This window comes from Cynoglossus semilaevis, chromosome 6 (genome assembly GCF_000523025.1).
Source record: "Cynoglossus semilaevis isolate Cse_v1.0 chromosome 6, Cse_v1.0, whole genome shotgun sequence".
NCBI classification, from domain to species: Eukaryota; Metazoa; Chordata; class Actinopteri; order Pleuronectiformes; family Cynoglossidae; genus Cynoglossus; species Cynoglossus semilaevis.
Window position 1 is genome coordinate 15,792,916 of NC_024312.1, and position 27,370 is coordinate 15,820,285.

Genomic DNA, 27,370 nt, shown 5'->3' on the forward strand with positions numbered 1-27,370 from the left:
GGGGATGGGGTATTTTTTTTACCTGAGTGCTGCTTTTATTTTTATTCAATTAACCTAACCTGTTCCGATGGGTCTCTGTTTTTGTATTTCATAATATATTTTTACAGAGGTTAAATAAAGATGAATGAATAAATGAAGCCATTCATTGAATAAGCATTTGATAGTCTTTATTTTTTACATTTCTAATTCATTATTCACCAAAACATGTTATTTGTAAAACAATAATAAAAAAAAAATAAATAAATAATCTGAGGAGCCATTTGGGATCCGAAAGAGTCGGATTTTTTCAGTGAACTGAGCCAAAAGAACCAGATCTCTAAAAAAGAGCCGAAATTACCATCAATAGTGACTGAGTGAGAGCACGGAGTAGAGCCCCTGTGCTTACGCATGACGCACACACCTCATCTCAGAATGCGTAAGTATCAAAAGTATCGATATTTTGATTTCAGAATTGATTTCAGAGCATAAAGATCCAGAATCGGATGTATCGATTTCAGGATCGATCCGCACATCACTATTCTACGTGTAATGTTGACAACCACTGTTTGTCACAGTGCCACTGAGGTGAGTGAAGGCTTCACATGCATGTACTTTTACTGTTCTATAACTGTACAAAGATAGAAACCGCGATGGTATTTTACATGAAAATTTTCTGACGTAACAACAAACTCTTGTTTCTGTCAGCAACAACGTAACATAGCAGAGTCCGGATGTTTCTAGTGACATGAATAACACAACAACCTTGTGTGGTCACTGGTCAGAGGCTAAAGATGCTGAAAAATTAACCAGAGTTTTGGTTGTGAATGTGAATGTGTTTTAAATGAACATTTGTGTTAATGTGTTTTAAATGAACATTTAAGACCCTAATCTGTTTAACGTCTCATTGTTTTCCTAACGATACGTCTATCTTGTATTAGCTGGAGAATAAATAACTGTTGATTTAAAAGCTAGTTTAAATGTACGGTTTAAGTGAGCACTGTGAAACAAATCATTAACACAGTGTCATGGAAAACCTACATGTAAATGTGCAGCTCACAAATTGACAAAGGTCAATAAAAAGATGCTTTTTAACCCAGTAAAACTATGACCTGATTTAGAGAGAATCTGGGATGGTTTGAATGTGAACTTAGTGGTAACTATAGTTAGCTTTTATAAATAAAACTATTATATTGACTAAAGCTCTCTTCTCAATTTCAAGACCTACTTTGTCAGTGAAAGGCTGATATCTGTTTTTTGGAAGCTGTAGAAGACATTTTTCCACATGGAGGGCAGTGGATTTTCAGTAGCACTGAGCCTCTTCCTAATCTTTCTGTGTCTTCTCTACTTGTGAGTACTGTATAGACTTCAAATGATTCATATTTGTTAAGTTACTCGGCTGACATCGAGATTTGGTTTTTAACCTGTGTTTTTGTTCTCTGTCTCTGAAACCGCAGAACAAATATTGTCAGTTCAACTTCCTGCTTTACGACTGTACGCCCTACTGTTACAGAACATACAAATACGGTCACTCTTCCCCATTCTGTTCTGTCTTCCAGGTATTCAGTTAATCCATTTTCATTCCTTTCTCGACATGGCATCAAACATCCAAAGCCAGTGCCTTTCTTTGGAAACTTGTTCATGTTCCGTGAGGTACGACCACCGTCCATGACATAGACTCAGATTCGCACTCTTACTCTTCGTGGAACATCTGAGTGACACTCACTATCACCATATCATCAGCAAGTTTGTGGTATTATCATATCAATGAGGTAGAAATATAAAGACAAATTATAGCACGAGGAATAACAGCAATTTCTAATTGCAAATAAGAATAAATGTACTTGGCAGCCATGTCATGTCTGGATTTGGCCTTTGTTTTTTTTTCTTAAGCCATGGTTGAGATTTGAATTCTCTGCTTCTAAAGTGAGTTATTACAAACTGATTTTGTTTCATATTGGACTTGAAACTTGGTTTGTTTTTTATTTAAAAGGAAACCTAAATGTTTGGTAACATTGCGTTATCTGTATTTCAACCAGTGCAGACAAACAGGAAACAGTTTTCTCTAACTCTCTCTGTCTCCTAATCATTGACAATATTGGTAATAAGAAGTATTCCCTCGACTGTTACCAGCAAAATGAGTAACACCATCATCACGAAGTCTTTATAAATTTAATTGTTTGGATTTCAGATTAAAAAATAATTTGACTTTTTTAGGGTTTCTTTGGCCCAATATCTGATCTCATCAGGAGTCATGGCAGAGTTTGTGGGTAAGTCTTGTCTTCACTTTTAGAGTTTGATCTTTGATCAAAACAACAATATTTCTACTATTATTATTATATTAGACAGTTATTACAATATTATAATTGCAATTTCTTTTTTAATGTTTAAGATACTATTTGGGGCACAGACCAGTGGTGGTGGTAGCTGACCCAGACATGCTCAGACAAATTATGGTCAGAGATTTCAGCAGCTTCACAAACAGAATGGTAAGATTATTCCCTTAGTGCTAATGCCAAAAACCTCCTTTGTGTTTATGCTCATTGTTACATTTCTCTGTCCAGGCTTTTAGTTTTGCCAAAAAACCCATAACTGACTGTCTGCTCATGCTGAGAAATGAACACTGGAAAAGGGTGCGGAGCATCATGACCCCAGCCTTCAGTGCTGCCAAGATGAAAGAGGTGTAGTTAGCCAGCCTGGTTTAATTCACATTTGACAGATTTGAAAAGAAATAAAGTTTGGCTTGGATGTGTAAAGACTGCAGCTGTAAGATGAAGAGAGAAAGGACATGAGCTCATGTTGTCAGACTATTTATAAACTTTTTCTGGAAAAATATATTATCTAATTAAACATGCAGATTTAGTAAAATCCTCTGAAATTTAGGATGAAGGCCGCTGGCACTGAGCTGCTGATAAAAATGTCCTCTATCAAACCAGTGCTGTGGGAAGCACTGGTATAAACAGTGTTTTTTTTTATTTCTTTTATTTACACGTTAGCCTTGTTTTTGACGTGTATGAATGAGCAGTATTAACCCTTGTTACATGTTGTTCTCCCATAGATGGTTCCTCTCATTAACACAGCCACTGATGTTCTCATGAAAAACCTGAACGTGTATGCAGAGTCAGGAGAGGCCTTTGACATCCACAAGTAATTCTACAAAATAAAAAACAAAACACAATCCACCAAACCTTGTTATTAAAGCTCTTATCAATAATTCAGATTTTTACTTCATTTTAAAACATGTGCACCCTGTGCTTTGCAGATGTTTTGGTTGGTTCTCGATGGATGTTATCGCCAGTGTGGCGTTTGCAACTCAGCTGGACTCTCAGGAGAACCAAGATGATCCGTTTGTCCGCCACGCCCAGATGTTTTTTTCTTTCAGTTACTTCAGGCCCTTGATGCTTTTTTTCAGTCAGTCCAGCGTGTTATATGACATTTAATCATGAACTTTTATAATCATAATTGGAACATATATTAAGGAATTTGTACTGTGACCTTTTAATTTAAGAGGACAAATCGACTTGAATACACATTTCAATCATGATGCATGGAAAACAATGATTTTTCTGAATAAATCAAATTTTATATTTGATTTATTGAGCAAAAATAATGCTGTTGTTGACCTTCATCCAATTTTTTAATAGTTTTTATTTCAAATTGCAATACAAAATGTTATATATATACAAATCTCAAATTTACATGTAAAACAGTTTTGTTTTTTTTTGCTTGTGTGTGTGCAGTTGCTTTTCCATCCATCATGGCTCCTCTGGCCAGATTTATCCCCAATAAAGGACGAGACCAAATGAATAATTTCTTCATCAACAGTATTAAGAAAATCGTCAAGCAGAGAGAAGAGCAGCCTCCTGAACAGGTCCACTTTTACACGTTATCTCCCTTGTCACGTCTAAATTTGACTCGTCTGTAATTTAGCTGAGGCGAGGCTCTGACCTCTGCTCTGGAGCGTTTATCGTTTTTTTCTGATTTTGTGATTATAAAGAAATGAAGTCCAACATAGAAATGGTAAGGGTAAAAATGAAAAAAATGAGGTAATTTCTAATCTGAATGAGTCTCTGTACCTGCTTCATTCTTGTATTTGTATCTGATGGTTTTTATTGTGGTTTGTAGAGGCGCAGAGACTTCCTTCAGTTGATGCTGGACGCTCGAAGCAGCAAAGAGACTTTGTCTTTGGAGCAGTTTGATACGTTGAACCACACAGACGAGCTTAGTCACATGACCCAACAGGCCTCAGAGCAGGGCAACACCAGCCCTCCAGCACAGGAGCCAAAGCCAGGCCGTAGTTCTCAGAGAAAGACGATAACTGAGGACGAGATCGTGGGTCAGGCTTTTATGTTTATTTTGGCAGGATATGAAACCAGCTGCAACACTCTGGCTTTCACCTGCTACCTCCTGGCTCTTCATCCTGAATGTCAGCTCAGAGTACAGGACGAAGTGGATGAGTTCTTTTCTAAATATGTGCGTGTATTAACCAGGGTGCCTTTCTTCCTTTCCAGTATATCTGGTTGTAATGGGATTAACACCCTCTGGCTATTGTTGCAGGAGTCCCTAGATTACACAAATATTCAGGAGCTGAAGTATTTGGACATGGTCATCAGTGAGGTGTTGCGTCTTTACCCTCCTGCATTCAGGTAAGGAAAGATATCAGACAAGGAAGGGAAGGATAAACTAAAAAAAGTAGAATTATTCTTTACCATTTCATTGTTTGAAGATTTCCACGAGAAGTCAGTCAGGACTGTGTGGTGGGTGGACAGTTCCTCCCCAAAGGAGCCATTCTGGAGATCCCGGCTGGTTTCCTACATCACGACCCAGAGCACTGGCCAGAGCCGGAAAAGTTTATCCCTGAAAGGTAGGAGCTTGTAGTAGTTGTAGGTATTCTATGTAGGATTTATGACGTATTGATTTGTCTATAGGTATAATCTGTGTTTTCCAACCACAGCACATATTTGACATCAGAAAAAATCACAAAAACCACCACCAGAAAATATAAAATATACTGTATAAAAATTATCTTCTGGTATCAATTTACTCACTCAGCATGAAACCTGGTCCTGTTTAGTTGAACACAACACTAATGTACTGCAGAAATTGAAGAAAAATACACAAAGATCTTCAATAGCTCTGAGTTTAGTTTTTTATAACTATCTGCTGCCACCTAGTGGAAGCGTATTTAATTGTTCTGCCTGTCATTATTGCTGTGAATTAATAATGGTTTTCAGACCAATTCAGTTAAATTGGATAATTTTTCCCGTTTTCTCCTCATTTATTTTCTGTGTTACAACTGATTCTATAAAGAATGTTTCTGTTCTTCAGATTCACGCCAGAGGCCAAAGCCGGTCGACACCCGTTTGTGTATCTACCATTCGGGGCCGGTCCCCGTAACTGTGTGGGGATGAAGCTCGCTCAGCTGGAGCTCAAGATGGCGTTAGTTCGTCTGTTTAATAAATTCAGTGTGGTGGCCTGCACTGAGACAAAGGTGGGTTTGACAGTTTACAATAAACATATGTAGATGTGTATATATGTATAACTAATATACTGTGTATAAATATACTACTCATAAATATCCTTTATAATATTATGTACAGTGAGGTCAATAGGTATTTGATCACCCTGTGATTTTGCATTGATAAGAAAATCATACAATATTATTTCCAGATTTTTTTTTTTTTAGATTCTGTCTCTCACAGTGGAAATGCACCTATGATGAAAATTTCAGACCAGTCCATGATTGTGGGAGAACTTGCAAAATCACAGGGTGATCAAATACCTAACCTGACCTAACTGTATGCATAGTAACTCCTAGTGATAATGGTTGTATAAATCTGGTTGTAATACACCTCATACGCTATTATATCTGCTGGAACTGCCTATATAGCTAACTGTTTATTTCATTTAATTATTTAACTACTCAACTACTTATACTGAAATATGAAGGGTTTTACCAAGATCAATAATCCAGAGGTCAACCTTTGCATTTAGTTTACTTTACTGAATAGTCAAAATTAAGTCAAATTTTGAATTTCTAAACGTACTCCAATTATATTACAGTATAAAGTGTAACACGGTCGCTGTGCTTTAGCTTTTACGTGTCCTTTCCAGTATTTTAGCTAATTTTAGTAAATATTGACTCTTGGATTGATTTTGAGCAATTTAGGGTGCGCAGCTCATGGGACTATGCAAGGCAGGGTCGTCCTTTCCCCTGAGTCTAGCCTAGAGCCGACTGCATACCCTGTTAACCCTCCTCCTGGAGGGATCTGACCTCGGGTCTCAAAGTGGGATGTGGAGTGGGTGGGGATAAGTGAGCAGGTCCTGCTGCTTTTTGGGATCCTTCCATTGGGCCCAAAATAATAACACTAATAGCCACAATCGAAAGCTTCATTTAATCACAAAACATGTATTTATTGTTGGTAACAAGGTTCAGAATCAGAGGTGTGGTATCTACATGTTGGATGTTTGACAAAACCACACCCTAACAAACAAGATAGAAATGTTCTCGCTGCCACAAAACCAATCACAAAAGCCTCTGCTGCGTCACCTCATCCTGACCAACAATGTTAATGAGCAAATTAAGTAACAGTCAAAACAACAGACAGTACACACCTACACTGCCACAACAGACCATGGCACATATTTTTTTCTCTCTTTTTTGTGCAGGTTCCTCTTGACTTGATGTCATGGAGGACTCTGGGACCAAAAGATGGCATATTTGTGAAAATCACTGAACGAAGCAAATGAAGTTACATCCAAACCATACGCTGTGGGTTCACTGCACATTGAGTCATAAACAGAAGAGTTACTGTGATTAATGTAATGAATTAAAGTGCGGCAGACGAAGTAGACACACACATGATGAAAGACAAGTGAGAAAAGACAAACAATCTTCTCTTCTACACAGGGTGATGTTTCACTTTCTAGTTTTTACAGTGACACCAACCAGAAACAGAAGTGTACAGGAGAGACTTGAAACCAGCACAAATGACTGTGAAAACATGCAAATGGTTCAGGACCGTCAGCAGATATCCTAAACCTGGAACACATAATGAATGAAGAGTCTTAAATGGGAGAGGTATAATGAACTGTTTTGGTTTGGTTGATGAAATTAAATTCTTGCGATGACGATGCAAGACGATGACGTAGTTTGCCGGGTTGTTGTTCTACTAACCCGTTTTCTTACTGCTGTTTCAACAATATTGTTGCTTCAATAAAAGCTGGGTTTTATGGGCTTAATGAGTGGAAACTATTCATTAATGTATTTGTCATGCAGACACAGTAATTAGAAGCACATTCTTATGTTTCATTTAGAGTTAATTTTCATCCAGAAAATAATGCGTTACTGCGATAAGTAATTGGCGAAATGAACATGATGCACAGGCAGACTGACGGCGAACTGTAAAGTACTGGATATCATATTTAAAATACAATCTCAACCCACCATGCTTTTGCAGAGGCTTCACTTTTAGGCCATAAGTCCAGCCCAGGACAGTCTACAGCTGACAAACTGACTGACAGTCCAGGACAGTCTACAGCTGACAAACTGATTGACAGTGGATTTCATGTGAATGTAGACAGAATTAATGTTGTTGAAGACAACAGCTTCCTTAAAGATTCGAACTGACTATGCACACGATTTACAAGCTGTTCTACAGTCAAGACACAGTAATGACTGAAATCCACCATCTATATGAAGTACTTTGAGTTACAGTTTTTCTTTTTTTGACATCCAAATAATCGAATTAATAGTCCCATTATTTGGATTATTTGTCTTTCTGTTCCAGCAAGACTGAAAAATCTCAGCTTTTCTAAAAAAAATAAATCATGAGTAATTATGGTTAATCCATAGCTGTAATATGTTTATCAAATATCACTTAAAAAACATACATTTGGATTTTATCTTTTATCTATTTTTGATTTCATTACTCTTTAAGAAAGAGTGCAAGTTGCTTTTTTTAATGTGTTTGTAATGAATAACTAAAGAAAATACACCTGCCTTTGTTTACTAGAAGACATCCAAAAAAGGTTTTGAAATAGACCTGTAAAAAAATTAAATCAATTATATTCACCGCAAATACCAATGAACATTTGAGTGACCTGATAACAAAATAATTGGCACGGAGGTCAACTATTTTTCAACCTTTCACATGAAAATGTTTCTGCCGCAAAGCTGTCACTTCACAAAATAAGGTCAAGGACACTTGCTGACACGGCTATTAGCAAACAGTATTTGCCAGTGAAGGATACATCCTCATCAGGTCTTAGCAGTATTTAATAAGGTACTCCGGATAAATCTGTTGTTTTTCAAAGATGACAAAGATGCCAGGGTCATCTTCACGATCAACGCAGCTGTCATAGAAATTTCCACCGTTTACTTTGGCAGGAGGTCGGACATAGCTGCTCGTTCCTCTGACGTATTCCCCCACCAGGACCAGAGCAACAAACATGGTCTTGGTATTTTCGGTTGCCCTGACGTATCTGTCTGAGTAGGACGCATCTCTGGCAAAGTAACTCCCTGAAAAAATAGAATATTTAAAGTTTATTCACTTTTTTTCTTTTTTTTTTTTTTTGTGGAGTAAACAACAAAGATGTAGGAAGAATCCAAATGGCAATGGTGTGATGTGAATTCCACCAAAAACACGTCATCATGTGTAGGGTGTTAATAAATATATGCCAAAACAAAACATTGAATCACACATGCAATAAAACAACACCAGGTAAAAGGCTGAAATACGTGACAAAACTGCAGTATTGGAGCAAATTTACATAGAAAATACTAATGACAACAGTTGATCACAGGGAACAACTCACACTTTTTGACTTCATGTATAATTCAACCAATTACTTGCATCCTGACACATGCAGTGGGATCGTTTTCTAAAGACTTCATCTGTTATACTTTATCCTTATTGACACTCAGTCAGCAGACATGGGAGATGATGGATTCCTAGAAAATTCCTAGAACTGCAGAGTTCTTAAAATCAGTGGAAAACAGATGAATTGCTGACATCCGTGTACAACTTTAACGCACCATTAGTTTTAACACAGTGTAGAGACACATCGGGGTAACTGTGAATCTGGGGGGGGTTCCTGCCCCCATCTCCCCTTTCACTAGTGCCATCTGTGCCCATGACTGCTGCTGAGACAATTACTAAAATCGTAATGCTCCGTAGATTCACAAAAGACTTCATGAAAAAACCTCAAACAACTCCATTTGAGAAAAGCCACTGTTTTTTTCCAATGACTTAGAAACTTCTGTCCCATTTCTGGAATAGAATAGAATAGTCTTTATTGTCATGGTAACATGGGGGTACAACGAAATTGAGGGTGTTCCCACAGAGCCACTATGCACCACAACACGAGGAAAAAGGAAAAAAAAAGACTTTACCTTTGCCGTAGGTCACACCATGAACGCCACACATCCTCCAATCAAAGTTGTGCTCACAGATTGCATCGATCAGAGAATCGTCAGTTCCGTGGAACAAATACTGCTGATTCACAGCTTTTCCATTGTTCCTCTTTGCCATCTGCTCCTTTTGCCTTAATATGTAGAGAGTACTTTTTTATAACCATAGACCAATTGATAGTGCAACATTGTAGGTTTGGGTGCAACAGTTACCACTGAAAGACTTTCCACAGTGAGGGGTTCTGAATCCTCTGGATGCTTTTGACTTCCTTTAGAGGCATAGTGCGCTTGAACAACATCCTGATCATTTCATAGTCCTTCGCAGACTTGGAGAGAGGAACAAGCTGACACGTGAACAGAAAGAGTAGAACGACACAGTACAAAGTCAAACGTTCACAACAGAACACAGAAGGGAAAAGAGGTACAATCACGCGCCAAAACATGGGCTGTAAAACATACCTTGTACCCAATATCAGGCTGAGCATTCTTATCCCAGTAGGACGGGAGAGTGTCAGCTGAGCTGGAGCTGGAGCTGTGTGACGACCCACTACAAACATAAGAGACCAACAGTCAGAAAAAAAAACTCTCCTAACATTGTACAGCTGACACATTTGTACACTATTTGGAAACGTCTGTAGAATACTTCACCCTGGTACACGTAGTTCTTAAGTATTTCTTGTTGTTCTACAACTGTAAGGTGAATATCACATTTCGTCCACGGGGCTTGAGTTTGACATGTGTCCAAAGACTCAACAATGTAGTGGACTATTTGTCTAATTCCTAAGCCACTCGACCTAAAATCCTGTGGGAAACACTGTATCGAATGCTCCTTTTTTTACTCCACACCTTCATTATTTATGAAATTATTTTTCTATTTTTTTATTATTTTTATTATTTATTATATTTTATTATTATTTTTAAGTTTTCCTCATTGAAAATTGAGGAGAGGAGATAGTGTTTCCTTCTTTCCTTTAAATTCAAACTTTCCCTGTTCTTACGTATGTGAATGTGCGTTAACTTGCACGTATGAATATGAATTCACATATTCATATGAATGAATATGTTTGTACACCTGTGTACAAACGTGTGCGTGTGTTGCTTTTATTATGTAAAGCACTTCGAGCTATAAAAAGTGCCATATAAATAAAGATTGATTAACTTATTGAGTCTGCCTCTATTATGAACACATTATCAACAGATACTTTGTTCGTACAGTTTGTTGACCCTTCTCACTTGTTTCAGAAATAGGTTTACAGCCACCAGCGCCAGCCGACATGGTCACAGCTGCTCAGCAGTTATACTTGTTTTCATGTAAAATGCACAGCTCGTACATTTATCTCTTTAACCTTCATCTTGTGTTGGGGTTGGCACCGACCCGTTTTAAATTTTAAATGCATAAAAGAATAAAAAATGTGTTTATTGCATCAAGGCTTTTTGACTTGGTCAGGAACCTCTATTTCAACAAAATAAAAAAAATAAAAAATCTTTTCACTAAATTATAAGATTCTCTGGTGGAAATTATGACCTTTGGGAGGAGGAAGACAATGTGGAGTATCATCCAGAAGACAGACACATCTGGTGTGAAGATGTCCTCATGATAATATCTTAACGTCAATCTTCTTAACATAATAAAACCTTGTCGTTTAATAGAGGAGAATTAATTTACAACTGTTGTGTGACATCAAGCAGTCAAAACACTTACGTGAGTTCTGTGATAAGAGCTGAAAGTGTAATTTCATAAAAACACTGTCATCACCTCCTCTTCTCTCTTTGAGACAACATTTTATGATGTGTAAAACAGCACCGCTCTAAATGTCAAGTGAATCAGTGTTGAAAACATGGTACTGCACTCTGTTGTCTGTGAAAAAGCCAAGCTGAGTTGGCTTTGCTTTATCAAAAATTTTACCCAAGCCACAACACTGTGATGGACCAAACAAGACTGTGTGTGTGGGGGGGGTGGGGTGCTGGGGGTACCTCTGGATCTTCATCTTCACATCTTGAAAAGACACAAAGCGTGGTCTCCGTCTGACTTCCCTCTTCGTCTTAAATTTGATGTTCTCTTGATACATTTGAGGGAAACCTGCTCCTCCTTTGAAGTGGAGAACATACTGATGTTTGTCAGCAGTAAATGGAATTTGTACATCCTTGTCAGCCAGGAACACGTTCTCCAGAGTTTCCGAAGTGACAGATGCCCCCGCAGCATCGTCCTAAAGAAGAACAAAAGTGCAGAGAGCAGAATCTGAAGAATTTGTATTTTACCATCAAATATAAGGACAAAGGACTTGAACAAGGACATGTCACTGACCTGCCCATACTCCTGCCATTGTCCAGACTCATCCTTCCAGTACCAAAGCCATTGAGTCGTGAGGATGAAGTGAGGTGGTCTCGATACAGAAGAGGCCGTGGACAGTCGTCGAACAGGAGACCCTCTGATATTCATCGCCATAAAATCCACCCCATCCACAGGGGGACTTGCAAGACGGAAAACCCGAAATGTAAATACTCAATATTTTTAATTTTTAATGTAAATTAACATTTTAATCAACATTATATATATTTATTAACTAAAAATCAAATATCTCTCTTTCACCTTTGTACACGCAAAAAACTGAAAATCCCTGACAAGGAAGATTGTTGAGTTGTGCCGCTTGTCTCATTCCCAGGGATACAGTAGGCTTTCTCAATCTCTTCCATATTAGGCAAATCATTCCAGGTCTCACCGTTGGTGTCCAGGACCTGCCACCTGTATGGTAAGTGCCAGTGGTCATAGACGCACTTCTCTGGGAAGAGGAAGAGGAAACATTATTCTAAAGGAAAACATTTTTTTACACACAAATAATTTAACTACATTTGTACATTGTTACCATTGAAGCTGCATTTTCTGAGAATAAAGAACAGGCATATTTTGTTCTTATCAGAATCAGTCATGGGTTTAGATTCAGGGACACCGGAAGTGGTCGGCTGAGAGGGAAAATTCCTTGTAGGAGACGCTGCAGAAGACAGACTGTCTGTTACATTCAAATATAACTCTTATAGAATAATGTGAGAAAATATGAATAAGTACGTTGTATTACCAGGAACAACAGGAGCCGGTTTGCTGGTAATGATGCTCTTATTTCTGTAGATGGCTGGAAGGTTCATTATATTCTCCTTACTAAAGCCGTGGAACATCTTCATTCCCTGAGGGTTTATGTTATGGCTTCTCTTGCATGAAGCGCCAAACTTACAGTCACCCTGGATATAGTGCTGGCAGACATGGAGCTTGGTGCAGGACGTGCTGAACTTGCAGGAACCATGCTCACTGTTGCCTTTGTTGTAGTGCAGGCAAATCTGCACAGGTATACACAGAACAGCGACCACATCGTTGCAGTCATTGTTATATGTACAGTGTAAATTCCTACCTCCATCTTCTACTGAATGCAAACCCACCTCAGGGAGCAGGTACGGATCATTCTGCAACAACAGCTGGAAGAGCTGTTTTTCTGTTAAGTCTTGAAGACCATAGCTCTTCAAAAGCTGTGCATTGTGTGGAGTAGCCAGACTGTGAGGACTTTTGCACTTAAACCTTAAAATTAAATAATTAAGAAAATAAAATTAAAAGAACAAAGAAATGTCACGTTTTTTTATTTTTGAGTCTTTGTATTGTTGTCTCAAACCGTTCATTAAATCAAATTATTCCAATCTTACAAATGTTTAGTAAATACAACACAAACTGAATGGTGCCCAAGTAAAAAGTAGAGATTTCTATAACTATGTGATCTTATATAATATAAATAATAGGAAGTAATTAGACCAACTGCATCCATAACAGTAGGTGAATTCATTTTTACATGTTAGAGGAAAATAGATAATTTATTTGAGTGATGTACAAATGCTGTGGCTCTCAGCAACATGCAGTGTATATGGTTTATTTTAAGTGTCAGATTTTGATGTTTTTAGCTGAGAGCCTCACAATGTCTGATCAATGAAAATGATTTAGATTTGTGATCACTTTATCATGTCTAGGTAAACAGCTGACATATCTTGACCTAATCCCATATGTGTGTATTGGTGGACCACCCTCAATAAACAGATATCACCCCTCTAGGCCATAAGGTGAACCACAGCATCGTTTCATCTCGCTCCGACGTCTGGGAACTACACGATCTCAACAACATAAATAAGAACGAGTTACGTTAAACTTACAGCAAAATATCCTGCCCGTTTTTTATATCGATGCATTTTATAAAGAACTAGCGTCTTCGGGTGGCACTGTTCGACACGTGATCGTGCTACACCAATCGAGTAGCTGATGTCAACACTTCCGGCAACACGGCTTCCTCCGTGGTTCTACTTAACGTTACTGATAAAGAGTCTTCTAAAGCGGGCCAAATGGATTCTAAACAGTGCTTTATACATAGCCGCATGCACGAAGCACAACGAGGCAAATAGACGATAAGGTGAACTTTCTCTGTTAAGTCATTTTGATCAATAAAAGGAAGTAATCAATGACATGGACCATTTGTTTATTCATTCGTTCATTTATTCGCTCCTAACTAAAAACAACACCGATCAATCTTAAAGAACTTTATTATACATACAGTATGTACAATATATAAAACTATACAAACAGCATAAGAAAATGATTGGTAATCTTAACCAGTCATTTTGCCTCCATCAGCACTGCAAAAAATGCATCGATATAAAAACGGGCAGGATATTTTGCGACGAACTTTATTTCGTTCTTATTTATGAAGTTGAGATCGTGTAGTTCCCAGACGTCGGAGCGGAATTCAATTTCCAAAGGACTTTTCGTGGTTTACCTTACGGCCTACTCACAGCTTCAGCACACACAAACAGTCCAGGATGAAAGCCACCCCCCCCAAAAAAAAAAAGAAAAACTAAGTGCAAGTTCAACTTTATCCATGTCCACTCGGCATCGCTGCATGTCACACAGTTGCCCAGCAGTTTGGGTGTTTCTTACTAAAGACAAATACTATGTGTATGAGAGGCTGCTCTAGGCCTTGACTACCATTTAGAAAACACTGGGCCGAAAAGTAGCAAAATGGCTACGACTTATAGAACAGTACAAAGTACAGAGGGGAAAACACTTACAGCAGTTGATTTAATTCCCAGATAACAACTCGTATGAAATATACTACTTTAGTGATAATAATAATACTGTATTGTACAGTTTGAGCTCGGTCCATAGTCAAACAGTGACTTAAAACATTACCCTTTATTTAAACGGAAATGGTTTCTATTTCCTTAAATAAAATGTCGACTTATAAACTTTAACGTCAACAAACTATTGCACAATATTCAGAGAATGGGACAATAACTATAAGGGATATAAATTTGGAACTCACCCAAAGGTGCAGTCGCCGCAAGCATAATACCTGCACAGGTGTAAACAATCACACTGCGCACATTCCGCAAATTTCTTCTGGCAGATGCGCAAACTGGTCTTAGCCACCAGCAGACTGTCGGGGCTGAGGCACTGACCGGGGGTCGCTTTACTACTACCGGGCATGATGGTTATTTTACTGTCTTCGAGTAGCAGGGCCCGGTCCAACACAGCGCCAGGAAAAGTGTTGGCGATCGCTTCTCTCAGGCGCTTGTATTTTAAACTTCCCCCGTGGTCGCACAGAGTTGAGGTGATAAAAGTGGAGATAGAGGAGGTCATCCTGAACGAAGTCCGACCCTGTGGCAGATGAAGCTGCGGAGACTGACTGAGGACTGGACTCTAAAATGCAACACTGACGTCGCTGTTGACAACTGCTGGGTAGAAAACGAAACTTACAAGTGTCTCACAATATCAATAAATGCTTTTGTCATTTTAAACTGTCTCATAGTATACTATTTCATATTATTAGAAACAATAAAAAAGCACATACTCTCAATGAAAATATATGTGATTACCGGAATACTATCTTAATGTAAATCTGTCTGTCAGAAAACTTATAATATATTGGACAAAAGTCAATAATAAAAGGAAACTATGTCGTGATAATGAATAATAAATGTGATAATAAATGTAAATGTAAATAATGAGAAATGATTTAAATGAGGAAGTATAATTAATATAAATAAATATTCAAATCCCAATACTACTCAAGTGTTAGCAAATACATGTTAGACATTACCTAAAAGTCTGAATGTTATTGTACATATAAATGATGTGAGAATTCAGATTGTTTCTATTGCGCAGTCTTTAATTATTCACAAGTTTCTGATTTTAAATAGCCGCCTGAGGGCAGCGCCTAGCAACCAGTTCAGCGTGCGTGTTTACCCTAACAACCATGGAACTGGAGGTCATGCAAGAAAAACATCAGACTTTCTTAGATAAGGATGAAAAACAACTCGTATTCAAACAAGTCCAAGACCTAAGGTAAAAGAATAGTCTTCAGCACAGTAAGCCATTGGTAAGCAATATCTAGCTTTATTAAGCTGCTTGTTTATGTATCATAACGGATAGCAAGCTAATGTGAGCTAACAACTCTTTCCTTACCAGACTGAAGCTTTCTTTTCTTCTCTGTCTTCCAAGGTCTTCTATTGATACCCTGCAGGTGGAGAATGACTTGTTTGAAAGTTTCATCAGTCGACTAGAGCCACTTGATTTGGTATCTCAGACTGGAGAAGAAGGACCAGGACCAGGACCAGGACCTGCAGGAGGCTCACAGCTAGAGAATATAGTAAGGAAACAAGATGAACATACCCACAGATTTAATATCCCAGTGTGTTGAACACTTTTCAGGTCAAGTACAAACACTGAGATTTTGGGACATGGTGATAATTGGGTTTAGATACATTGCAAAATGTAACAATGACCTTTGTTTAACATATTTTAATGTTCATATGTAAATGCATGACTTTTTATGTCTTAGGGCTTTGGGTGGAGACGGAGGTCCCGTAACTCAATCTCAGACCGACTTAAGCAGCTAAGCTTTGAACAGAAACTTTACGTGGTTAACAAAGAAGGAACAGAGACACAACATGACCATGAAAACCTCAAACACAGATATGAGAGAATGCAAGACAACTATAAGGTTGGTTTGTAGTACACAATGTGAACAAAGTACACTCAGGTTGGACATTTCTCCTCACTGGCTCACGCTGTCTCTCCAGGCCTCCTTGAAGGAGTCGGAATTGCGTCTGGCAGAAATCAGGAGAGCCAAGAAAGAGTTTGAAAGCAGAGTGGTCAAACCTGTGAAGGAGAACAGGCTGGAGGTGAAAGAGCCAGAGAAGGTGCTCCAGTTTATTGCAGACAAATTGAAGGTAAAATAAATAACATAAACATAAGCAATGGATTTTGTTAGAGTTTTGAAGATTTTGAATTTTCTTTGTATTCAAAGGTCTACTTAATGCTTTTTTTAAATTCAGGTGCATTTTTAATACTACAACCCAGTGTGGTATTTTAAAAAACTTGGCTAATTACTGGTAATTAATGGTAGCATTACATTACATCACAATCTACTAGTTCATCACAAACAGCATGCTGGTATGTCATGAGGAATTAAAATAAAAAAATAAACATCTCTTTTTCTTTCGGCTTTATCCCTTTCTTTCAGGGGTTGCCTCAGCGAATCATTGATTTCCATCTCTCCCTGTTCTCTGTATCTTCTACTCTGACTCCAACTATCTGCATGTCCTCCCTCACTGCATCCATATATCTCCTCTTTGGCCTTCCTCTCTTTCTCCTACCTGGTAGCTCCATCTCTAACATTCTTCTCCCAATGTATCCACTGTCCCTCCACTGCACATGTCCAAACCATCTGAAGCTGGTGTCACTAGCTTTTTCTCCTAACCTTCCTGTCTGTGTTGTCCCTCTAATGACCTCATTCCTGATCCTGTCCATTCTTGTCACTCTGCCACCTCCAGCTCTGCCTCCTGTCTTCTGCCTATTGCTACTGTCTCTAAACCATACAATAAATATATAAAATATACATTATATATATCCTCTATATAATGTGACACTGCTGATGGTATTTACTATTATTACTGATTGTTATGAGGTTAGGAGGTGCAGGGGAGGCGGGGGGGCTGGACTCACTGGACAGTACCTACAGTACTTTCAATGGTCAACTTTGTATGTGGCTTCTCTCCCGTCCATACTCACTCACCTACACAGATCACCCAGCTGGGGAAACTAAATCTGATGATCCAGGCTCTAAAGATGCAAGAGAGGAAGATCCAGCAGCAGCTTCATCGCCAGAAAGAATTAGGAAAATCTGACTACGAGGTAATGTGTTGTTGGTGGGTCTGGTCCAACTACGTCAGTAGGAGTCCTTTCATCTTCTCACTTGACTTATGTTATGATATTGCTGGTGGTGTGTCATGGGCAGGAAATCTTTCCAGAGTACAGCGAGCGCAGGACTGAGAAAAGTCGAGATGAACTCCAAGTCAGTAATCTGAAAGTTCAGCGTGTCCTCAGTTCACATAAGGTAGCACCGTTGCAAGTGAAAATCTTTCCACTGGAGAGTAAAGTGTGTGTATTTTTAATGTGTACAACCTTTTACTTTCTTTGTGTGTGTGTGTGTGTGTGAGAGATCAGGAGAAGCTTCAGAGTGTGACTGAGATGTCTGCAGAGCTGAGCAGTGACATCACCAACAGAAAGCAAATGTTGTTAAAAATAGAGGAGGAGATACAGCATGTGCAAGAGGTTGGCCATTAGACAATTATTTTTGTTTTTTCATGATGTCATCAACACGGAACTCTAGGCACAGGGTTAGGAATTTCGATGGCTTTAACTGAGTGAATCTTCTCTGTACAGGAATGTTTAATGGCTGAGGCCCTGAACCAACAACTGCAGCGTCAGATGGCAGAGTACCAGGTTCCTGGTGTGAATGACTACATGGAGGCCAAGGACAAAAAGAAGAAGCTGCAGCAGAGTGTTCACACATGGGGAAGGAAGGTTGGGGTTGCTGAGGTACATCAACAGTTATATTTTTCGTCTTCTTCTCTCGTTAACCGTTACTTATAGGAATAAGTGTATTATATGTATTACATCAGTGGTTCTTAAACTTTTTATACTTTTATACTGCAGCATAGGCCTTCTCTATTAGCTTCCTATTTCATAATCTCACAAGTAGCTACACCTTTTCTAAATGTGCAGCAGATTTATTCAATTGAAAATGTAAATGAAAAATGTGAATTTTCCCCGCGTACCACTAGATGGCGCTCGCGTACCACGTTCTGAGAACCACTGTATTACATTATTTTAGATGACAAAAGCCACTTTTGTGCGACGCTATTCAAAACAGAGGCCTCTTTCTCCTGTTTTACCAGATGACCTTAAAGAGAAACAGCAAACAGAGAGTCGCTCTTACCCCAGCTAACAGTGCTGCAGTTGGACCCAGGTCTGACGGGGACATCAGTCCAGTCAGACTTCCATATCTACAGTAACAGATCACAATCCATGAAAAGACTCAAAATGACTAACATGGTTAAATAAAAATAAATAAATAAACACTTCTGTTTGTTTTTTGTAACGTTTGGACTGAAGTTTAGTTCTGATGTTGAACTTGTGCTCGAAAACATGTTTAGACAAAGTTTAGAAGATTCATATACTGTATATATATATAAATATATATACATACATACATCATTTTTTGTTACCACAGAATTAGTCGTTGATCAAGTGCAGCATAAGAAAATTCCAAATCCACATCCAAACTATTTTCTTTATTAAAAAGAAATCCTCAGATCTTCCAAATAACTATAATGTTATGACGTTACATGCTATATGTACATATATATATATACATATATATATATACACACACATATATATATATATATATATATATACAGTACATGACGGTGCGAAGCCTCACTGGATTTATTATTACGTACTCATGTCACATTTGTGTGTTGGAAAATATCACTTATTCTCAATCACTCCTACACTACATTTTCTCACAAAGGCGGCATTGGACATGGAAACGCAACAGAATGTTCCAGAAAGTTCCTCTCAGACATACGTAAAAGGCACTTTCACAGGTACATACTATAGATGTAGCTTTAACCGGGACAAAAGCACACAATTCTATACATCTGGCTTCATACTGTCAGAGGGACATCAACTGTATACCTGTGGATATATGACTGTACAGTATTTGCGCTAAAGACATTTCTACCAAGATAGACAACAAATATTATAAAAAATAATAAACATTAGTAATTCAGATATCACTTAATGGTGGTTTAAATTCACACAAAAAGTTGAGTCACAGAGAGAGAGAGAGAGAGCCAACCTGCTGCTGGAGAGTAAAATATATTGCAAGTACTTTTGTGTGAGCCAAACATTCCCAGCACATGCATCCTGTAAGTCTGAAAATATTTTAGTCGAGAAATATCGTTGACTTAAAACACACACATACAAGGTTAGGGCTGTGTATTTCTACACCTTGAGCTAATATTCTAACGTGGAAATATTGCTTATTGAAAATATTACTTGACCTGAACACCTGTGATCTAAATGGGTGACACCTGTTCCCTTATGCTGCCACTTAAAGGAGAAGTTTTGGCTGTTTTGAACATACACATATAGCATAGTGCTGTTGGGCAGAATGATTGATTGCAATCGGAATCTTTGTCTGACATTTACTGGTTGTTTCCAGTGTGGCCTGCCTGTTACAAAACAAAGAAATTCTGACATTTGGAGTTCCAAGTATCATTAAAGAACCTTTTTTGTGGGATATTGTGGAAGGACAGATCAAACAGTTATACACCTCTGTTTCCCTCAGTCATGTATTAGGTTCATAAAGGAAAGATTCAGGATCCTATAAGAAAGGATCCATCTGCACCTTTGACTTAAGAGTCATTCTTGATAACAAGGACTGAGCCTGACAGAGCGTGGTGTTCCGCTTCTCCCATGGCTCAGGAGGAAAAGCTGAGACATGGTAGTGGAAGTAGAACTGGGCTTTAAAAAAACCTCCTCTCTCTGGAGCTTTTACATTACGATAGTCAGAAGTGACTGAGGGAAAACGTCGAATGTGACGACCTGAATATACACTACATCTGATCTACTCTTCCACAATCAGTGTTAATGTAAAATGGTGTTTAACAAGATAAGAGGTTATAATTAGGATTTTGAACTATTTGTCTTTATTTATTTTCTTCTTCCCCTAAATCACTTTCAGGGTCCAAGGTTGAATAAAGGCTAATCCCAGTGGCCATCAGGTGAGGGTCGGGTACACACTGTCCAGTTCACAGGTCCAACAGAGGGCCACAGATAAAAAAAACAATCAACCATTTAGCGTGAATTCAGAGTGTGAACCTGTGAAAGAAAACAGGAGAAAACCCACACTCTCACCAGAACACTTCAACCAATTACCACCTGATCTTGTTACTATAAGACTACAGCACTGACTACATTTCCACTTTTTGACCAAAATGATATTATTATTGGGTGTTAAACAGTCTGTCCCCTGATAATTTCAGTGTGAGAAAAAATGTCAACACAACAGCACTACAGCGTGTGTTAAACAACCCCACTTCTCATTAAAGACACCGAAGTTCCAAATGACAATTTCATTCATTCAACAACCTGACCTGACCATGACACATGACTAAGACTATTTGAACCGAGTCCACTGCTATTTAAAAAAATAAAAGACATCTTGGCAAAGTAAACAGATGAGGCAGAGTGAGCACATCAGGTTTGTATACTAACAGTCATCAGGTCCATGGCCACTGGCAGCAGCCCTTCAGGGCACAGCCCTGAGTGTACACACAGTCACTATGAAGAATCCATGCTTTACATTGAGATAGTATTATCTTTGGGTATATTATTAAAGCAAAACAAGGCAAAATACAAATAAGCACTGGCATGTGTTTCACAGCAGACGTTGTTCTAACTGTTAGCAGGAGATGATTCATCATCATAACTTAACACACTACTCCCTCTGGAATAAACACACATATAGTGGCATAATTCATTAGGCATATTACGGCACTACATATCCCTTCATCAATAATAAATGCAGGACTAACAGGACGCATTAAATGCATGTGGAAGTAGTGGTTTAATCCAGTCCTCCTCTCTCGTTCCAGGCAATAATGAAACTGTGTTAATGTCACTGTGGCTGAGCAAACGTAGCAGAAAGTGACAGAGGGTGAGTCACTACAGCTAATGAAGAAAAAAAAGAAAGAAAAAAGAGTACCGTTGTTTGTCAAAGGCTCATCAGGCCTTCATTCCTCATCCAACCTTCAAACCACATCTGTTCCGGAGGTCACAGCAAATTAAGTGTATTCTACATGTGGAGTCAGAGTTGTCAGAGTTTGGGCTGTGCTCAAAGTCACTAAGGCCTCTCCAAAGCAGATTTCTGAGGTGACACCACTGCACCTTGGTCTCCATCCCTTTTTCTCTAATTCCTTTCTAGCTTCAGTGTTAAAAGGCAGGAGCTACATGCACCACCACAACTCATGACCGTCCGTAAACTAGTTTTAATATACACTCTTCAAGGAAGTATTTATAATCACAAAATCAGAAAAAAAACTATGTTTAGATCGTAGTAATCTAAGCATACTACACACCAGGGCAGTAATATTGACTATGTTGTGTTTCACTGACTGATGTCGTTACTCCCTAACTACTAACTCTGTCTTCTAAAACTCACCAAAGTCAAATACCACTCTATCCTGTCTATGTCGGTCTACATACGTAGCATGTCTGCAGCACTTCTATGACTCTGCGGAAACTCTGGACTCCCTTCCAGAGGTTACATGGTGCAGGACTTGTCCAGAGGATCTTGAGGAGACACAGCTGACGGCTGTGCAGCCTGGTTGGACTTTGGCAGGACCATGGGCTTGGGCCTCAGGGTGGGGGGTTTGAGCTGCACTCCCATGCGGGGGGTCACGGCAGGCTTGAAGGTGCTCATGGTCTCAGTCGAGGAGCTGGTGCTGCGACGAATGGGTGGCTCAGTGTTGGCAGTGGACCTCAGCATGATGCCGTGGATGGGGCTGAGGGACTCACTGGAGCTGGCTGGAGTGGGGGCTCCGCCGCTGCTGCCGGAGTTCTGCCTCTGCTCCAGAGTGTCCAGCACCACATCAGGGGCGTGCTTGGCAGAACTCTGACGCTCCAGCTCACGCAGCTCATTCAGAGCAGTGTTCATGGTTTCTTCTATGTCCTGTGGCAGATAAAGAGAGTGTGAATGCCAAATGAGAATTTAGTTGTTCTGAATAAAACCTGAATGACACTGACACGACTGTCGCTTCTGAGTTTTCTTTCAATGTTTAGCAACTTCGTGAACAAATAACTGATTTTATTTTTTATGGCATTTTTGACAGAGTACCAACCTTTTAGGAGACGTGAGTATTTATGAAAAGGGGAAAAAATCAATGTCAACAAATGAACCACACAAAGGTTTTACAGACAGAGAAATGTCTCCGCCTGTGTGCTACTGATGTTGTCAGAGTGAATGTATGAAATGGACTGTATGTACTGTATAGTCATTTAAGAAATCTCCAAATAGAGAGTTAATCACAGTTTAAGATGTGGCCTTTGCTTTAGAACAAGCATAATTTCAGCCCCAATAATTCAGGAATAGGTGAGAAAATTTGAAAAAAGGCCACCTACGACTTTCAAGAATCCCCAAAACAATACTTGTTTTTCATTGGGATACTTGAGAATTCCAATTAATAATGAGGGTATTAAGAGACCAGTAAATGTGTTGGTCCCAGTGTCAGTGTCTGCCTGTGAACCTTGTCTGTTGTGTGAATTCACCACATAGACAGTTGCAGCCAGAGGAAGCAGGAGACAGGGACTGACTATGTTTTTACAGGGCGGGGCAGAGCTTTGATGGTGGAGGGAGCTGCGGTCGGGTCGCCGCTCGTCCCGCGCTGACCTGTGCGATGCTCTCCGGGTCCAGTGGCTTGCCTCCATGGTGATGGTGGTGATGATGGTGGTGATGAGCATCTGTAAAGCCTGTGTACTGGCCGGTGGAGGTGGAGCGGCGAATCGGGGGGCTCTCCATCTTTTTCAAAGACTCGTGACGGCTGATGTTAGTCAGGCTGCCATGACCGGTGCGACGGCGCCGTTCGGGGCTATCCATGGGCATGTGGTTGCGGCTCCGCAGCATGTCACGCGGACTGAAGTGGCCAAGAACTGGGGAGCCCATCACAGGGGTGCCACCATGTCCACTGTGACCCTGCTGGGAGGTGTGCACCATGCAGTGGACATCAGTAGGCCGGGCGGGTGGCCTTCGAGAGGGTGGCTCGGATCTCTTCTTGTGCCTGTGGAGATAAATATACAGGAACAATTAAAAAAGGACCAAACAAGAACTGGGATATTTCTTCTTTGTTGAACCCAAATGTGCTCAAAATAACAATACAAATGTTATGCAACAAAATTAGGTTAAACCCTTCGCTTTAAGAGTATCGAAAAAGTGAAAAATGAACAGATGCACAGAAACACTAACCAAATAGCAGTACAGGCCTCAGTTTACCTTGAATTCTGATTGTATCAAGTTCAAACTTCAAATCTCTCAGTAACTACAAGGATCAGAGTGTGTATAGGATAAGACAGAAGACATTTTTGAAAATGTACATGAATATTAAAAAGTCAAGGCTCTGATGTTGGTGGTGGCACAGTGGTTGGCAAATCTTAGCAGAAAACAACTGCAGGAACTACTTACTACCTAGAGGAGGTGCCGTCGGCCTTGATATTATTAGTCCTCATATGGAGCAGGGTTTTACAACCATGAACTGCAACTCATTCTAGGCTGTCATCAGAGAGACCTTCTATTCTACAGTCTGGGCTAACTATAAGCCAAATCTCAAGAAATTACATATTCATCTTCTCTTTGAAATGAATTGACTATAATTATTAAATGTAACTGAACTGCCATCTTCACAGACTGTCTATAATTATGGCAGATATTCTTGCCTTGAGTCCTGCCTGCCTGGCGTACAGCCATTTATAAATAACATAACAGGGGGAAAAAATCTAAATAAAGATCAGTTAAAAGATTCAACACCAGCAGGGACTGTCAAAATGAAGGCGCAGAAGAGTGAGTGTTGTGTGTGTGTGTGTGGGGGGGACGGGGGACGGAGGGGACGGAGAAATCATCTGAGACCTGCTGACAGGTGGAGGGTGTTGTAGATTAAAAGGATGATGTTTGACTAAGTCATTCAGATATGCTTTTCATCCGCACGTAGATACCTGCAGTGGTGGACAAACTGTCTCCAGTCTGAATCATCAACATCACAACAGTGGAGAAGAGAGGAACGGGTGAGTGTGGCTGTGAATAAATAAGGTCAAGTGTTTGGCAGCAGCTGGGAGGAGGTGTTTCAAGGTCGCAGGAGAACAGCGGCAGAAAAACGTCAGTGATGAAGCAAAGTGCCGTCCTGATAACGACAGCCGCTGCCAAAGACTGATGTGATGTGTGTATCCTCTTTCTGTGTGTGTGAGAGAAAGCGTCATGCCAGCATGAGCCACTGATGACTAAGCAGCAACCTGAAATGGTTATTTGATACCTAAATATAAAATGTGGCCCGTCTGGTCAGTGAGAAGAGAGTATGGGAGGTGGGCTGAGGTAACAGGACAAGGCAGTAAATGCATCACTGCCGATTAATCACATACTGTACTGGAGCAAACTGCTCATGTTAGAGGTATTCTAAAGAGATGGCGTTACAGGCTAAGAGGCAGCTCTAATGTTAATGAGTAAGAACATTAATGATAATAATAACAACAACACTACTCATTCAATTCATTTTTTAAAAGTTTCTATATATATTATTGATATATATACATACATATATATATACATACATATATATACATACACATACATATATATGTATGTGTGTGTGTTTGCATTATTGTTGCTGGGTTGGGGGTATTTTTATTTCATATACCAAAAGAGGAGAAAATCCTCTGTGAGGCCTTTATACAATGTAAAAAAAGACAGCACATCCCTTCACGTGAATTATTAAAATAGCACATTCAACACTGCAGTCCAATATAATGCAGTCATACGGCTGTTTTAAAAAAAACCCAACCTGGTGATGTAGGCCTCAGAGATCCTGGAGTCAGTGGGCGAGCTGAGGTCTTTTCCTGAGCATTTATCCTCCCCAGCATGGCCGCTGCTAGCTTCACTGTCAGCCTTCTGACTCAGAGTGTCTGAGAAGTTGTCATCACTGCAGCACACACACACGCACACACATACAGTCACATTGAGACACAGAACAATAGTAAATTACAGTCAAACAGACTCCATAAGAAAGAAAGGGGTTGTGGTCAATATGGCGATCTGTTCATATTTCCATGCTGTTTAAAGACAGGACTCCTTTAAGTTTCCTGTCTGTCAGCGTGTCTCCGCTTCTCCCCACAAGGTTCAGGAAGTCAGATGAGTCATAGTGGTGGGTCCCTCTGCATGTACTGGTGATGCACTGTGGCGGTTACACACACAGGCGCATGTGTGATGTACGTTTTTTTTTTTTACGAGGGAGTGATAGTTTACTGGGGTTAGTTGTTGCCTGTCAGGTGGCAGCAACAAGAGCTTCTAACAACACAGCGATTACCAGATCATATCTGTATCAATGCTGATACACTTTATCTGTTTAATCACAGCAGAAAAGGAAAATCTGGCATAAAACTTTCTGGATGTTTTATTTTTACTCTTTTTATGGGACAAGTACAGATTGTGACCCTGTGTCCTCTTCCACTACTCGTCCTGTTTTGTTTAAGTAGAGGGCAGGAAGTTAGTACAGAGGGAGCATGCACAGCAGTAAATTCCCCTGCTCTTTCATTAACCAAGGAGACACCCCAATCAACAGTGCCCTCTCTGGTGAATTATTAATCAAGACGTGGTATATGTCCACAAAGAAGAGCAGAAGTAACGTGGAACACAGTTGTGTTGGCCAGCTACTAAGTGATTGGAGTGACTTCGTCTCTGTCCTAATGAGACGTTGAGTGCAGTTCATTAGGCACCGGCAGTCAGTGGTCACCATGGCAGAGTGTCTGCTCGTTAGCTCTGAGAGACTGGGGCGGTGACGTGAGGGTGTGTGAAGGACCGTGGAGATGGAGAGGATTCCAAAGCTGAATGGAGCCAAAGTCATGAAGGAGAACATTTTTCTTTAAACCAAAACTTTAAAGCACCTTTGAGTTTACTGCTAAAGAGTTGATCACTATCGCCTCAGCAACGGCATACTGAAGGAGAAAAGAAGGTATCGGATTGATAGCGGTATAATCCAAGTTGCAGTGTCAGTATGAGGTACTGTATCACTCCATCCATCCTTTTCCCTTTACCAGGTCGTGGGGGCAGGTACCAACTGCCTTAACAGGGATTCGATCTTACCCAGGAGGTGAACCCTGGGGTTCCACACCAATGACAGAGACATTGCCTCTGGGCAAAGGCGCCAAATCAGGTATCAGGTTCTTACAAATCAACTACAGGAAATCATTGGTCCCCTGCATGCTCGCATTATGAATTTCCAGCAAATAAACCGTGGTAATATTGACTTGAGCTGGGACTAATTGTTTCACAGGTATTTATTTACACAGAAAGAAACACACTCACATGTCTTGGACGACAATATACTGGTGTGGCACCAGGCCGTCGATGCCGTTGTGCCGTCCCTCCCACCAGTCTTCCGATGCCCTCTGATAAAGCAGCAGGGAGGCTCCTTTCTTAAATGACAGTTCTCTGGAGGATCGCCCCACATAGTCAAACTTGGCAATGGCCTCAATGGGCTCGCCCTCTGTCAACAGAGAGTTCATGTTCATCAGTCCAAGCAAAGACAATACAAATTCCTATCATGCAGGGTCACTTTTACAGACATTCCAGTGTAACATTAGGTCACTTTTATGCAGGTTTTGGCCCTGACTTGGTTCACACACTGACATGTTTACACACGTGGATGCACTCCTAACTAAGCATTGAGTTTAAATTGGGCTGAGCCACTTATTTCTTTTCAGTGGCAGTCAATAGTAATCCAGCTCAACAACACTAGACCAGGGCCACAATGAGCCCAGAGGAGCTTTAGGAGGATATTTAT

The 27,370-nt window shown here is 39.8% G+C and overlaps 4 protein-coding genes across 6 annotated transcripts in view; 2 read left to right on the forward strand and 2 right to left on the reverse strand.

Annotated features, from left to right (window-relative positions):
* Positions 1-504: 504 nt before the first annotated feature.
* tbxas1 (thromboxane A synthase 1 (platelet)) lies at positions 505-7,058 on the forward strand. Of its 3 annotated transcripts, none has more exons than XM_017032864.2 (13): positions 505-564; positions 1,199-1,326; positions 1,536-1,629; positions 2,194-2,246; positions 2,369-2,465; positions 2,541-2,657; positions 3,035-3,123; positions 3,239-3,387; positions 3,717-3,847; positions 4,102-4,622; positions 4,703-4,840; positions 5,305-5,467; positions 6,646-7,058. In XM_017032864.2, the coding sequence occupies exons 2-13, from the start codon at positions 1,262-1,264 to the stop codon at positions 6,724-6,726; spliced, it is 1,698 nt and encodes a 565-aa protein (XP_016888353.1). In that variant the 5' UTR covers positions 505-564; positions 1,199-1,261; the 3' UTR covers positions 6,727-7,058. The 3 variants fall into 3 exon arrangements, with proteins under 3 accessions (XP_016888353.1, XP_024912145.1, XP_024912144.1); XM_025056377.1 differs by lacking the exon at positions 505-564 and having other exon boundaries at positions 576-1,326; positions 4,102-4,449; positions 4,534-4,622; XM_025056376.1 differs by lacking the exon at positions 505-564 and having other exon boundaries at positions 576-1,326.
* An 818-nt stretch (positions 7,059-7,876) lies between these two features.
* Positions 7,877-15,083, reverse strand: parp12a (poly (ADP-ribose) polymerase family, member 12a). Its single transcript, XM_008312377.3, has 11 exons — positions 14,737-15,083; positions 12,818-12,953; positions 12,463-12,718; positions 12,253-12,378; positions 11,979-12,168; positions 11,694-11,859; positions 11,363-11,595; positions 9,848-9,935; positions 9,602-9,732; positions 9,371-9,522; positions 7,877-8,497 (listed from the first exon to the last, which is right to left on the reverse strand). The coding sequence occupies exons 1-11, from the start codon at positions 15,051-15,053 to the stop codon at positions 8,244-8,246; spliced, it is 2,049 nt and encodes a 682-aa protein (XP_008310599.1). The 5' UTR covers positions 15,054-15,083; the 3' UTR covers positions 7,877-8,243.
* Positions 15,019-19,718, forward strand: cfap263 (cilia and flagella associated protein 263). The gene is made up of 10 exons (XM_008312408.3): positions 15,019-15,152; positions 15,614-15,758; positions 15,915-16,062; positions 16,255-16,416; positions 16,496-16,645; positions 17,499-17,609; positions 17,713-17,811; positions 17,922-18,029; positions 18,141-18,296; positions 18,656-19,718. The coding sequence occupies exons 2-10, from the start codon at positions 15,670-15,672 to the stop codon at positions 18,770-18,772; spliced, it is 1,140 nt and encodes a 379-aa protein (XP_008310630.2). The 5' UTR covers positions 15,019-15,152; positions 15,614-15,669; the 3' UTR covers positions 18,773-19,718.
* Positions 19,534-27,370, reverse strand: part of srgap1a (SLIT-ROBO Rho GTPase activating protein 1a) — a 63,547-nt gene continuing 55,710 nt past the window's right edge. The window contains 4 exon segments of the mRNA XM_025056375.1: positions 19,534-22,500; positions 23,218-23,605; positions 25,373-25,510; positions 26,893-27,073. Coding sequence (XP_024912143.1) covers positions 22,093-22,500; positions 23,218-23,605; positions 25,373-25,510; positions 26,893-27,073 — 1,115 coding nt within the window. The 3' untranslated portion in view covers positions 19,534-22,092.

Excerpts from the sequence above, each read along its gene's own strand:
- cfap263 (XM_008312408.3), top strand. The coding sequence starts at position 15,670 with ATGGAACTGGAGGTCATGCAAGAAAAACATCAGACTTTCTTAGATAAG. Across the intron at positions 15,759-15,914 it reads AAACAAGTCCAAGACCTAAG|GTCTTCTATTGATACCCTGC; the intron begins GTAAAAGAATAG and ends CTGTCTTCCAAG. Across the intron at positions 17,812-17,921 it reads GTGTCCTCAGTTCACATAAG|GAGAAGCTTCAGAGTGTGAC; the intron begins GTAGCACCGTTG and ends GTGAGAGATCAG.
- tbxas1 (XM_017032864.2), top strand. The coding sequence starts at position 1,262 with ATGGAGGGCAGTGGATTTTCAGTAGCACTGAGCCTCTTCCTAATCTTT. Across the intron at positions 1,327-1,535 it reads TTTCTGTGTCTTCTCTACTT|GTATTCAGTTAATCCATTTT; the intron begins GTGAGTACTGTA and ends TCTGTCTTCCAG. Across the intron at positions 5,468-6,645 it reads TGGCCTGCACTGAGACAAAG|GTTCCTCTTGACTTGATGTC; the intron begins GTGGGTTTGACA and ends TTTTTTGTGCAG.
- parp12a (XM_008312377.3), bottom strand. The coding sequence starts at position 15,053 with ATGACCTCCTCTATCTCCACTTTTATCACCTCAACTCTGTGCGACCAC. Across the intron at positions 12,954-14,736 it reads TGCGGCGACTGCACCTTTGG|GTTTAAGTGCAAAAGTCCTC; the intron begins GTGAGTTCCAAA and ends TTTAATTTTAAG. Across the intron at positions 9,523-9,601 it reads CTGTGGAAAGTCTTTCAGTG|GCAAAAGGAGCAGATGGCAA; the intron begins GTAACTGTTGCA and ends CTACATATTAAG.